The sequence below is a fragment of the Branchiostoma belcheri genome, unplaced genomic scaffold, assembly GCF_001625305.1.
Source record: "Branchiostoma belcheri isolate BF01 breed outbred unplaced genomic scaffold, Haploidv18h27 scaffold22, whole genome shotgun sequence".
Taxonomy (NCBI): Eukaryota; Metazoa; Chordata; class Leptocardii; order Amphioxiformes; family Branchiostomatidae; genus Branchiostoma; species Branchiostoma belcheri.
The window spans coordinates 1,688,008-1,699,773 of record NW_017803713.1 but is presented as its reverse complement, the minus strand read 5'-3'; the positions used below and the strand labels follow the sequence as shown (position 1 = coordinate 1,699,773).

General features: G+C 42.7%; 2 protein-coding genes across 3 annotated transcripts; one reads left to right on the top strand and one right to left on the bottom strand.

Moving 5' to 3' along the window:
- Nucleotides 1-27: 27 nt before the first annotated feature.
- Nucleotides 28-3,251, bottom strand: LOC109470293. Of its 2 annotated transcripts, none has more exons than XM_019769208.1 (5): nucleotides 3,095-3,251; nucleotides 2,513-2,682; nucleotides 1,679-2,271; nucleotides 1,325-1,447; nucleotides 28-965 (listed from the first exon to the last, which is right to left on the bottom strand). In XM_019769208.1, exons 2-5 carry the CDS (start codon nucleotides 2,658-2,660, stop codon nucleotides 798-800), a joined length of 1,032 nt encoding a protein of 343 aa, XP_019624767.1. In that variant the 5' UTR covers nucleotides 2,661-2,682; nucleotides 3,095-3,251; the 3' UTR covers nucleotides 28-797. The 2 variants fall into 2 exon arrangements, with proteins under 2 accessions (XP_019624767.1, XP_019624766.1); XM_019769207.1 differs by having other exon boundaries at nucleotides 3,091-3,238.
- Nucleotides 3,252-3,436: 185 nt separating this feature from the next.
- LOC109470131 (claspin-like) lies at nucleotides 3,437-10,507 on the top strand. The gene is made up of 16 exons (XM_019768913.1): nucleotides 3,437-3,670; nucleotides 4,430-4,567; nucleotides 4,957-5,247; nucleotides 5,438-5,533; nucleotides 5,757-5,885; nucleotides 6,212-6,400; nucleotides 6,561-6,633; nucleotides 6,795-6,903; nucleotides 7,232-7,933; nucleotides 8,069-8,175; nucleotides 8,380-8,582; nucleotides 8,757-9,392; nucleotides 9,578-9,625; nucleotides 9,877-9,992; nucleotides 10,258-10,379; nucleotides 10,503-10,507. Exons 1-16 carry the CDS (start codon nucleotides 3,587-3,589, stop codon nucleotides 10,505-10,507), a joined length of 3,048 nt encoding a protein of 1,015 aa, XP_019624472.1. The 5' UTR covers nucleotides 3,437-3,586.
- Nucleotides 10,508-11,766: the final 1,259 nt, after the last annotated feature.

Genomic DNA, 11,766 nt, shown 5'->3' with positions numbered 1-11,766 from the left:
ACCATGGTCTGTAATATCATGCATCAATATAGTCTGCACAATTGGTATAAACTGTAATGATAATATTGAGACTGAAACAGGAATTTGCAACGTACAAACACAGTGTGTCACAAAGAGTGTTGTATTTAGTTTTTTATTATATAAATCAGGTTTGTACATCACCAATGCATTGTACCTGTCCACCACAATATGAGGTGCAAGAAAAGATGCAAAGCACTTGTAAACAAAATGTATATAATTTTCACAACTGTGTTTTTTTAATTATTTGTATCATCTTTTTTTCATTCATAATATTCATATTTAAAGTACAAAGTTTCAAAGTTACTTATAATCAAGATAATAGTCACAATTCAAGAAATGCAGGAGAAAGTTAACAAGGTACAGCAGTCCTAACTACTGGAAGGCCTAATTTAAGAGTTTTCCAGCTAATGACAATTTATAAAAAGGAAGGTTCCATAGTCACACTATAAATAAGTCTCAGATCAATCCAAGAAATGACAGGGATATCTCAGCAGCAAGAAGCATTCCAATATTCCTTCAGAAGTAAAAGGTTTGTGCCATTTTAGGAAATGTATGCGAATTAAAAAAAAAAGATGTTTTGTAGCCTGTATGCCCTGGATTTAGTTGTGCCCCCATCAAACTGAAAAGGCAGAGTGTCATAGAATGTAACATAGATGCCCTCTAGCAGCCATTCACATAACTGCAATGACTTGCTGCTTCCTTTTTTCTCTGAAGTTATTATACATTGCCTGGGAAGAATCTGCTCACAGCTTTGGGGCATGTTGTGAAGGGATACTTTATATTTTAAACATGCGGAGATGTTTCAAACGGATAAAGTGGAGGTATTTCCTCTTGCTGCTGTCTTGTCTGAAGTTCTGCTCCTCACTCAGCAGCAGCCACTCCCTGCGCAGCTGCTCCTTCTCTGTTTCCATGTCCTCACGGTCTGCTGCAAGGTCCTGCTTATGCTGCAAGATTTGGGGAGAACAGATAACAGTATCACAGCAAGCTGCTTAAAACTTACCAGCTGATCAATAGACGGGGTCTAATTTGTATGATTTAGTTCAATGTGTAAGTGATACATGGTGGCTTTTCAACATACCAGAATTCTTACTCCTCTTGTTCTTGCACCAACCAAGCTTGCTCTATCTAATGTCTTATCATCATCCTACAATGTATCAATGTGACAGGAATACTGACATCATCTGTGTTGGCCAATGGATGGCCAATGAATATTAAATAAATAATAAACAGGTAATGTCACCAAAGTATACAAGTATTACAACTTCACTTGAGATTTGTGTTTACATTGTTCCTCCAGTCTAACCTGAGCCAGCTGCCTCCACTGGATCTCCAGCTGGTGTTTGTCAGTGGCTATGATGTCCTTCTCCTGAGACAGCAGCTGCCTCTGCTGCTCCAGGTCCTGTTGTAACTGTCTGCTGTCTGTTACCTGGGTCAACAAACATAATTGTGGCTGTCTGTTAGATCTAAGACATCAAATGATTAACGTTACACGTGTCAATCTTTGTAGAAGCTGGATTCTATTGTAGATCTGTATGTCTATACCATTGTTTACTGTCACAAGAAATAAGTTGACAATGTAAAAACCTGTGTTTGTGTGGTTGTTCTAAAGACGTATGAAGCCGTATGAATGTGGTTACAAGAGCAAAGTCTCCATTACCTTCTGCCTGTCCCTGTCCACCTGTTGTTGCAGGGTGGACAGTTTGTCCCTCTCATACTGCTTGTCGTACTCAAATGCTGATCGGTCCTGCTGCAGCCTGTACCACTCCTCCTGTACCTTACTGCCTTGATCAGAAGTTGTCTGCCATGCTGGCTTCAGCTGTTCCTTTCCAAGTGTTTCCATCCTGTCATGTGGGCTGCTTTTCTCTGTGACGACTTTTGAGTCTGCACTATGGTCAGCTCCGGTGACTGCTTTACTGGTCTCCATGTCTGCAGGACTTGGCTGCCACTTTGGTGCAGGTTGTTCTGACTGATTGACAGAAGGATGATCTGCAGTAGCCACCCTTCCTCTGTCCCTTGTAACTCCTGAAACGTGTGACTTGGGGTCAGCACCAAGGTTTGACACTTGCTGTTGGGTGTGGGCATGATGCTGTGTTCCCTGCATGCTCCTCTGCACCACAGTTGTCTCCTGCACCAGTCTGACAGGCAGGTTGTACCTGGCACCGAAGCTGTCCCTCACCACCACCTCCTCTTGTCTCTGCTGGTTGGGTGGCTTGGAGGCCACAGGGGCACTTGTTTTCTTGTGAATGTAATCTGTAAATAGATATGAAGTGACACATGTTTTCAACCAATGGGGATAAAATGTAGTCCTATAAGTAACATACACATACTGTTGTCTTGCAATGAATCTATTTGTCCTAGGCTAGATTTTCAGTCTCTCAACTATTGTACAAAAATGGACATTGGTGTGCAGCAATATTTTGTATGAAAAATAAACGCTACCCCTTTCACTAAGAATAATCAATAAAGAAGGTAAAACTGCTTTTCTACACACCCATCAGTGCAGGTGTCATCCAGGAGATCATCAGGCCAGAGATGGTTCTGATTGGCAGGTGTGGTGCCACGCCCACCTGCTGGTTCTCCACCAGTCCCACATTGAAGGCAACAGGTAGGGCATAGGGGGGGTTATTGATGTCATTCATGGCTGTCTGTCAATGGATGAATCTACAAGAACGATAGAGATAAAGAAAATAAAGGTAAACAAGAGTTGTGGTATCAGGTGTTGTGGTGCAGAATTAATGTGTTATATAGGATGCAACATGCCTCATTCACCGACTTTTCTTTGACTTCATCAAACGAGAAAAAAAGACTGGTTAAAATGACATCATCACTATGGCTTATACGCACTAAACATGCCGATTGCGTTCACATTATGAAAGATATATGCACAGCACCGGTCTGTCAGACAACACAATACCTCACCCATATTCAAAACATTGCCACTGCGTCATCACATACACGTACCAAACAACTAACTAATGCTAAAAAACGCAGGCAGTTTTCAAAATCATATCCAGTTGCTTGAGTAACTGCTTTTTGGCGTAATGCAAAAAAAGTTATAAATTTACTCACAAACCTATCGTAAGTGAAAGGATCATCCTAGATAAAAGAATGAGATTGGAGCAAGGTTGCGCCTCCCCTCTCGGTCTTGAGCTACATTTGGCCTAATAAGAGCTACTTTTTTTGACAGTTCAGCAAGTCCGACTTGTTTGTTTTCTTTATGCCGACCCGGAAGTGATCCTTCAATAGTAACCGGAAGTCTTCCGAAGTACTGATTGTAAACGCAGCAGAACAAAACTAAAATTCATTTTAAAAATGACCAAATTGCAATAAATATCACATATACAATTTTTTTAGATGTATGAAATTCGATTTATAGTATCCATTTTGCAACTATCGTTTCGTGAGTAGAGTTCCCCATCTTTACCTACGCATTTTGCTGCAGTGTGACCGAGTGACACAACAGCGCGCCAAAAACGATTTTCCCGCTCGCGTCGCTCCTAACATTTCTTAGGGAAAAGGAGCAAGGAAGACCCTAAGTTCGTACGTTTCTGTCATATTTTCCAGAATGATAGGATCTACAGACTTGGAGGAAAGTACTGACGGCCTTGGCAGCAGGAATGACGGGGGAATTGGGCAGAAAACAGAGAAGGTATGTGTGGGACTGGGGAGGGCAGATCAGCCTTTATTTAGCTTCTTGGTGATCGCGCAAATTTATGAACTGATTTTTTTGTACCGCTCAGATCCAAATGTATTTGCAAAGTTGATGAAACTGTGAAGACATTTTGGGGGACAGTTTTTGATTGTTATATTAAGATATCTCTGGAACCACGGTTTAATGTTACAGGTACAAATTATTTGGGAAATATAATTGGCCACTGAAAACTATATCGCGATGTTGAAAATATAACGACTGTTGACCTTAAATTATTTTGCTGTTACCATATAACGTTATCGTTAATATTTTTGTTGTTCGTCATTCTCATAATTTATGTTCCTTTAAAAGTCACCTGAATTTGTAAACGTTTGATGCTTGTATACTGCAAGATAAGTCGAAAGCCAGCTTGCACATAAATTAGTTCCTTCTTTGTAGTCCTCATATTCAAATTCATGAGGGGCTGATGGCCGACCAGATGTGGGTAGGGATGACAACAGATATGCAAAAATTAGCTTTGTCTAATTTGGTGCTGGTCAAAACAAACAGGGACTGTCAGACTAACCTGATCGTCTTGAGCTTGAAGCATTACACACTGGATATCACAACTGTCACAAAATTGTCTGAAGTGGTAACGTTACATGTCATAAAACATCATTTCACCAATGACTTGGTTTCTTGAGAGGACATTTGCCATGAAATCACATTTGTGTCGCCTTATATGTTAGTGAACTAGTATGTGTGTTTATTATGCAGCTGATGCCTCCAGATGCCAACATTGGAGATGGTATTGACAAGAACAGCCCTGTTAGTCAGGAGACAGAAGCAGCCAACAGAGGGGAGAATGAAAAAGACAACACTGTTAACAAAACACCCAGTACCAAGATGAGAAGGGTGAATGTCAATTCTGGATCTTAAGCCTCTTAGATTGTTATTTTGTCATTTCTACTGAAACTCTCACAGACTCTGATAAGAATACATGTATTACCTATATAGTATAATGTGATGGTCACAATACCTTTAGCTAAGTACTTTGTACTGGGAGCTTGAGGGTGTACAGCAAAAAATCAAAATTATTTTGTATTTATTATTACTCAGGCAGCTTTAGATTGCTGTTTCTTCCATCCAAAACACACATTAGTGTATGTTAGAAGTCCTATCTTCAGTGTTGACTAATGTGTGTTTTATACTTCATAGAAACAACCACTAGATGTTGTAATGTACACTGTATAAGCTGTTATCTTAAGTTTGTTACTAACACGGTTGTTTCCGTTCTTGAATAGCTTGTCCTGGACTCATCATCTGATGAGGAGGACATGGTTATATCTAGAAAACAGCTACAGAAAACGGATGACTCGGATGGAGAAGATGTCAACCTCTCCATCAGGAAGACACCAAAAACCCGCAGAAAGGCCATCCTGGAAGATTCCGATGAGGAGGATTGCTCCCCTCCAACAGGGGAGGGTTCTACAGATCAGCATCCAGCAGCAGGAGGAGGGAACTCAGACAGTTCTGATGGAGAAGACCTGGAGACCAACAGAAGAGTCAAGAAATCAAGTGGCAAAAAGAAAAGGGTAAGACTAAGAGTGGAGAATGACACCATTATTAATAGTTGCACCAGAGAGCGTGTGTAAAAATATTAGAAGGCTATGCCATACATGTGTACATGTGTATATGGCCTCTTGGTTGGGATTGATGAAGCTCCTCCTTTGTATGGGCATTGGATTTGCATCATCACTGACTGTGGAAATGTGCCTTTTGTAGATTGTCATGGAAGACTCCTCTGATGAAGATGAGGGTCTGGGGAGTTTACCAAGCAGCAAGATCAAGAAAAATGACAAACCTACATCTGGCAAAATGGTGAGTCAGTTATGAATACACCATGGATGTCCAAATTACAACCATGAATTGTTAAGAAGGTCTAGCTCGCAGCTGTATGTCTGATTGTGTAACGTTCATGTAGGTCACCCTGTTTCATGTTACTTTGCAAGAGTTGAATATTCAGTACATACATAAACATCAAGGTAATAAATACAAAGTAACTGATTCGTGCTTACCTATTTTCCGTTATTTTGCCTGTTAGAACATCCTCGCTGACTCTGATGATGATGAAGATATGCTTGAAGAAAGATCACCAAAAGTCAAGGAACAGAAAGATCAGAATAAAGACAAGGCAGAAGAGAAAACATCCAAAGATGGGAAGAAGAAAAGGGTAGGAGACTTATTTACTATTGATAATATCATTATTGTTGAATAGATTGAGTGCTCTGTGATGTTGGAGTAATGAAGAGACATATCGCTGTCATCAAGTAAAGTAGGGGCATTGTCATTGATAGCTTTAAATAATGCCTAGAGTTAGATGTTCAAGGGTTAGGTGTAACAAGTCGATCGGTGTAATGTAGCCACCGTGCGGCGTTCCTGCGGGTATACAGATACAGATATCCTTTTGGTTACATGTAGTTATCCCACTTTCAAGCTCGTTCTGACCTCATCTCCCCTGAAGTTTTACTGATATCTTGTCTATTGTCTCCTCTCCAGCCTGTGCTGGATTCATCCTCAGATGAGGAGGCAGAGATTCACCTGAACAAGTTGAACTCTGACCTCTTTGATGATGAACAAAATGACGACAGTGACCGGAGTGAGGGAAGGGACATGGAGGGAGAAGAAGAGGAAGAGGACAGGCCTAAGAAAACAGCAAAGAGCAAAGGAAGAAAGAAACAGGAGAAAGTAAGGGTATCAGCATATTTGTACTCTGTGTGAGTTTTGTTGTGAGCAGTTTGGCTATGAATTATATCCTCTGCTACATATTGTTTGTATTTTATTAAGAGGGACAAGTTGTCTTCCACAAGTGATGTATCAATGTTTGACCCATACCCTGTTCCTCCAGCCTCCCAGGCCCAAGAGGCTGAGTAAAGCTGAACAACATCTGATGCACAGTGAAACACAACGGATGACCAGAGGTGGGTACAGGAGCAATTACAATTTCAACCAATGTTGTAACACGGTAGAAATGTAGGCTTTTTATATAGAGATATTTGCTTTTTAAGAAATGAGGTAGTATGTACTATTATAAAGGACATGTGTTACTTCCTTACTATTACTAAAGCCCATTGTTTTACAGAGTCAGAGCTGAAACTACCTTACCTCAAGCCACCTCCGAAGACAATAGACGACTTCTTCAAGCCCAGACCTAAGCCAGGGCCACTCAAAGCTGCTGGGGGAATCGCAAGGTGTTTATTTTAACTTGATAGTGATAAAAGGATGTTCACAGTTTTGCAGAATGAAAACAATGAAGGTAGATATTGTATCTTTTGCAATAAGCTCAGACCATCCCCAAGTCATTGAGGTTCAGAATCATTTAGTTTCATGTCACTGAAAGTTGTCATCCCTGATAGCAGTAATATTATCATCATACTACTAATATCATCACCTGATTGTCTGTAATCTTGTGGCTTAGTGTCTCGGTGCCAAAGTAAATGAATCTACATTTTCAAGTTTACTGGATCATTTGATGTTTACCCGGTATGTGTTTTGAATATGCCTACTGTGTTGTTCCAGCTTCCTTAGAAGACCTGCTGCCCAACAGTTGGCTGTCAGGAAAACAACACTCCAGCCCACAAGACTAGCTGAGAAACCACCCAGCAGTTCACAAGTTCCTTCAAATGCCAACCCAGCAGCCCCTCCACAAGACACTAAAGCAGATGTTTTCACACATGATGAGCTTGATGAGCTGCCTGACATTGTAGGTATCAGTGCAGATAAAGAGGATAAGGATCTTCCTCAAGTTTCAGCATCCCTGACTGAAATAGGGGATTCAGGTCTAATGGCTGTAAATACAAACATATCAGAGAATGATGTAGAAATGCAGGAGAATGCTGAAACCACTCAGGGAACACCAGAAGGTGTGACTCAGGACTCTGGTGTGGAGACAGATGCTGCTATGTCCACACAGACTGTTGCCCCCCTCCCCACTGACATCTTGGACGAAGTCACGTCTCCCCAACCTGACATGCCACAGACAACCTCAGCTGAGCAGTCTGAACCTGCAGTAGAGGAACAGGAAAAAGGAGACGTCAAACTGATGGTGCCGCCACCTTGCCTCAGTGGAGGTCCTGACTCCTTTATTGATTTGGAAGATTCTGGTGTGAGCGGCTCTGACAAGCCCAAGAAGAAAGGTGGTATGGTGGACCTGCTGGACAGGTTCATGAAGCACTCCCAGGCCAGCAAGAAACGAGCCAAGAAACACCAACAACACATCAGGTAGGACTAGCACTCCTTTTAGCAAGAGTAGAATGACGTTAGATTGTATTAGACTGTTAGATTTTATTAAATGATAGAGCAGACTAACTTAGTGTTTGCTGCATCATGTACTGATGTTGGTTCTTGTTTCTCCAGTATCGTGAAGAAGGAGATGACTGCTGAGGGGAAGGAGGAACTGAAGCAGGAGACCCTAACTGTCACTGTGGAGGAAGGGGAAGAGCCTGTTAAAGAAGTAACACCTGGTCAGTGTTTGCCAATAGTCACTCTGTTCCTATCCTAGGTCAAAATACTTTATTTCTGTTTTCTCTATGGTAAGTTTGTAGTAGTTCATAAAACTTGATAATAATTGATGTAAAGGACCAGTTCCATGATAGATTTCAGCACTATAGGATGGCTGAAGTCTAATAATTGAAACAAACTGAGTTTGAAGTCTGTCTGTTGTGTAGGTGCTCGGCTGTCGAGGCTGAAGGAGAAGCTGCAGGCCAAGATGCGTGAGCGGCGGGCACAGGAGAGGGAGAAACGACAGCAGATGTACCAGCTGGATAACGAGGAGGGGTTTGGGGAGGAGGAGGAGGAAGAGGAGCTGACTGATGAGGAGGACACAGACGACGAAGAGCAAGATGAAGATGGGGAGATGGATCGAGGACAGGTCAGTCTAGAGTTTTCGGGATGTTTGTATGATCATTGCAAGGGAGCACTTTTTCATACAATTCTACATAGATTGTGATGGTTTCATTTGAATTGTTATGAACTTCTTAACCTGTAATCAAACTGCTTGGTCAGTGAAAGAACAAACTGGTATCTTTACCGTCCATATCTGCAGGGCATTTTAGATCTGGAGGCAGAAGAAGATGGAGATGAAGAGGAAGAGGATGCTGACACTATCCTTACAGACGAGCTTCCAGCCACTACCAACCTCAAACCCGTCAAACTGTGCCCAGGTGACAGCGAGACGGACAGCTCCAACGTTGATTTCAAAACACCGGCAAAGTTTGCGCGCCCTCCCCATCCTTTCTCTGCCGGGTCTGATAAAACCATGGACTTGTTCGACTCCACGAGCGAGAGCAACTTGACCACGCCTGGAAACAGTAACCACAGCATCAAGTCGAAGCCAGATGGAACTAAAGGGTTAGAAGTTACACCAACAGGTCAGTCCAAGCCAGGGAGAGGCTTCTTCAGCTTTAGTGCCATTAAACAGAAGAAAGGTCTCATCCGACATGAATCCCAGGGTTTCCCATTTGATGACAGTGATCTGTCGCAGGATGGTATTATAAAGGACTCTAAAGGACAAGCAGACATCAGCAGTGTAGACCTCAACACAAGTATGGACCTCGGGGCTTCTATCCCCTCACACCAGCCAGAGAAAAAAATTGGGCTAAGCCGTGAGGACACAGCTCCTGATCTGTTCGCACCATTCTCCAGGTTCAAGTCTGGAGAAGAGCCAGATTCAGGGCAAAAGGTTTGTTTTTTTATTACTCTTGTATTATTTTTTTTGTTTGGCTACAGAAACACCTGTTCTTTTATGCAAAGATTAGTTTTATTATTTACTTGAATAGGGTCTATTTGATTTGTGTTTGTTGCAGTTCCTGTTGTATTGATCGTTTGTACTTTATGTATGAAATAAAGGAGCAATTCCCTTTCCAGAGCTCAATCAAGCTGTCTGAGTTGACCCTGCCCATTGAGGACTCCCAGGTTTGTTGATGTGTTTCTTTCACCTCTTCAGGATTTGCAGATGACTCTCCACTGAAGAAGCTTGTAATGCATGCAGATCAGCTTTATGAATGTGATGCAGTCTATCATGAGGTCAAACAAGGTTAAGTAAAAAAAGGACAAAAGCAGTGAACTCAAAATTGTGACTTGTGACTAACCTTCTTTGCTGAGCTATAGCCTGTAGCCTGTAGAAGACTTAGCCTAAAGATAAGAATGATATCTGTATTATACAGGACCTGTACCGCTCCTCCCAGTCCCCACCACCGGGACAGAGGCTACTCAGCACACAGAGTTTCCACTTCTCTCTGGAGAGTGACTCTCAACAGAGCCAGCTGCTCGACTCAGATGGGTGAGTACTGAGTACCTCACTGTTGTAGAGATCCTGTGAAGACTATAACCTATGATATCCAAGGCCTTAAAACGCATACAAGGTTACTGTCAAGAAGCATTATTTGTAATGACAACACATAAAGTTCTCTAGTTGTATCTTTATGGATGATAAGAGATATAACAGTCATGAACCCACCAAGTCAATTAACTGTTTGAGCTTGCCAGCAGTGCATTCAAATAGGTGTCTGCTACCATTTGCTGAAGCATGAGATTTTCCTTTGTAGGTTTCTAAAGGCAGTCGATGAGAAAAGGCCCCCTAAGCGTCAGTTACTGCTGTCTGATGACAATGCCATGGACACCAACATGGAGGAGTTGTTGGATCTGTGCTCAGGGAAGTTTACAGGAAGTAAGTTTCTGTCACTTCAATATTTTGGAAACTTAAACAGAACAGGGATATATAAAATGCATTGTCCAAAGAAAGAAGTTGGCATAAAGGGACTTTTGTTATTCTCTCTATGACTCCCTAAAGCTTAGGTCACATTTGAAACGGCGCCCGTTCGGCATGTCCTCGGTGTAGACGCCGGCCTGTGTCATGACGCCGAGCGTGCGCCGACTGTCAGGGTCACAATTAAACGTTCCTTTACGGCTCCCTGTCGGGGCCTGGTTGTGCTCCGGCCGGCATTGAGGCGTCTTCTAATTAATATTCATAAACTTTTGGTCCCCTTGGCGGCCGGTTTCTGTCAGGGACCCGTCTGGTGCCCGGTCAGTCTCCCGTCTTAACCCGTGCGGCGTGTGGTAGGGTGCCGACCGGTTCTTACAGTTCGGCCAAGCAGCTGTCAGGTCCCTGGCGGGGTCTAGGGGGGATCCTCTCAAAAACCTTTTAGACTTAGTTGGTTTCCACGAATTGACATTTTGGGCCAAGGTAACAAGGTTTCTGTAGAAATTCTTTTCCTGTGTATTGATATGTAAATTGTATAAATTTCTGTGAAATCGTTATCCTGGCAGGATTCCAGTTAGTTACTGAGACTATGTTTGTTGCTCAAGGAATCTGTAGTATTGTGAGGGGGACTGTCATGTTTGCCTTCCCTAGGGCTGTGCTCCTCAGTGTATTACTGCTCGCAGTGTTACCAAAACCAGTTGTACTTCCTGAATGGGAAAAGTCTACTAGTAATGTATATGTACAAACAGGAACATGGCTCACACAAAATCTCAACCCCGTTAAAACTAATCCTGGGTTGTATGGTCTCGGATTCTTTGCTAGATCAGCTACGTTTACAATTAAACCTGACAAGACTCTGAACTTATTAGCATGTGTGACGCTATTGCTGGCTGGTGACGTTTCACCTAACCCGGGTCCGGTTGAGGAGGGACTTCCGTACTGGAGAAAGGGGATAGTGTATGCCTTTTACAACGTAGTCTCCCTTCCACGACATCTTGATGAAATCCAGCAGCTACTCCTACAAAATGCGCGGATACATGTACTGGGTCTTAATGAAACCCGTTTAACTGATACTATCCCAGACTCAGTAGTGGCAGTGAATGGCTACACTCTGTACAGAAGGGACAGATCCAGACAAGGTGGCGGAGTGGGGGTTTATGTGAGACAGACCATCCCGTCTCAACGTCGGTCTGATCTCGAGCGGGACGACCTGGAGGTTTGCTGTGTTGAGGTAAAACCGGAGAAGGCGAGAAAGACTATCCTCGCGTGCGTGTACCGACCACCGAACTCCGGTTCTGAATGGAGAGACTCTGCCGAGTCACTCGTCCGCACTCTCAGCCAAACCGCAGAAGAT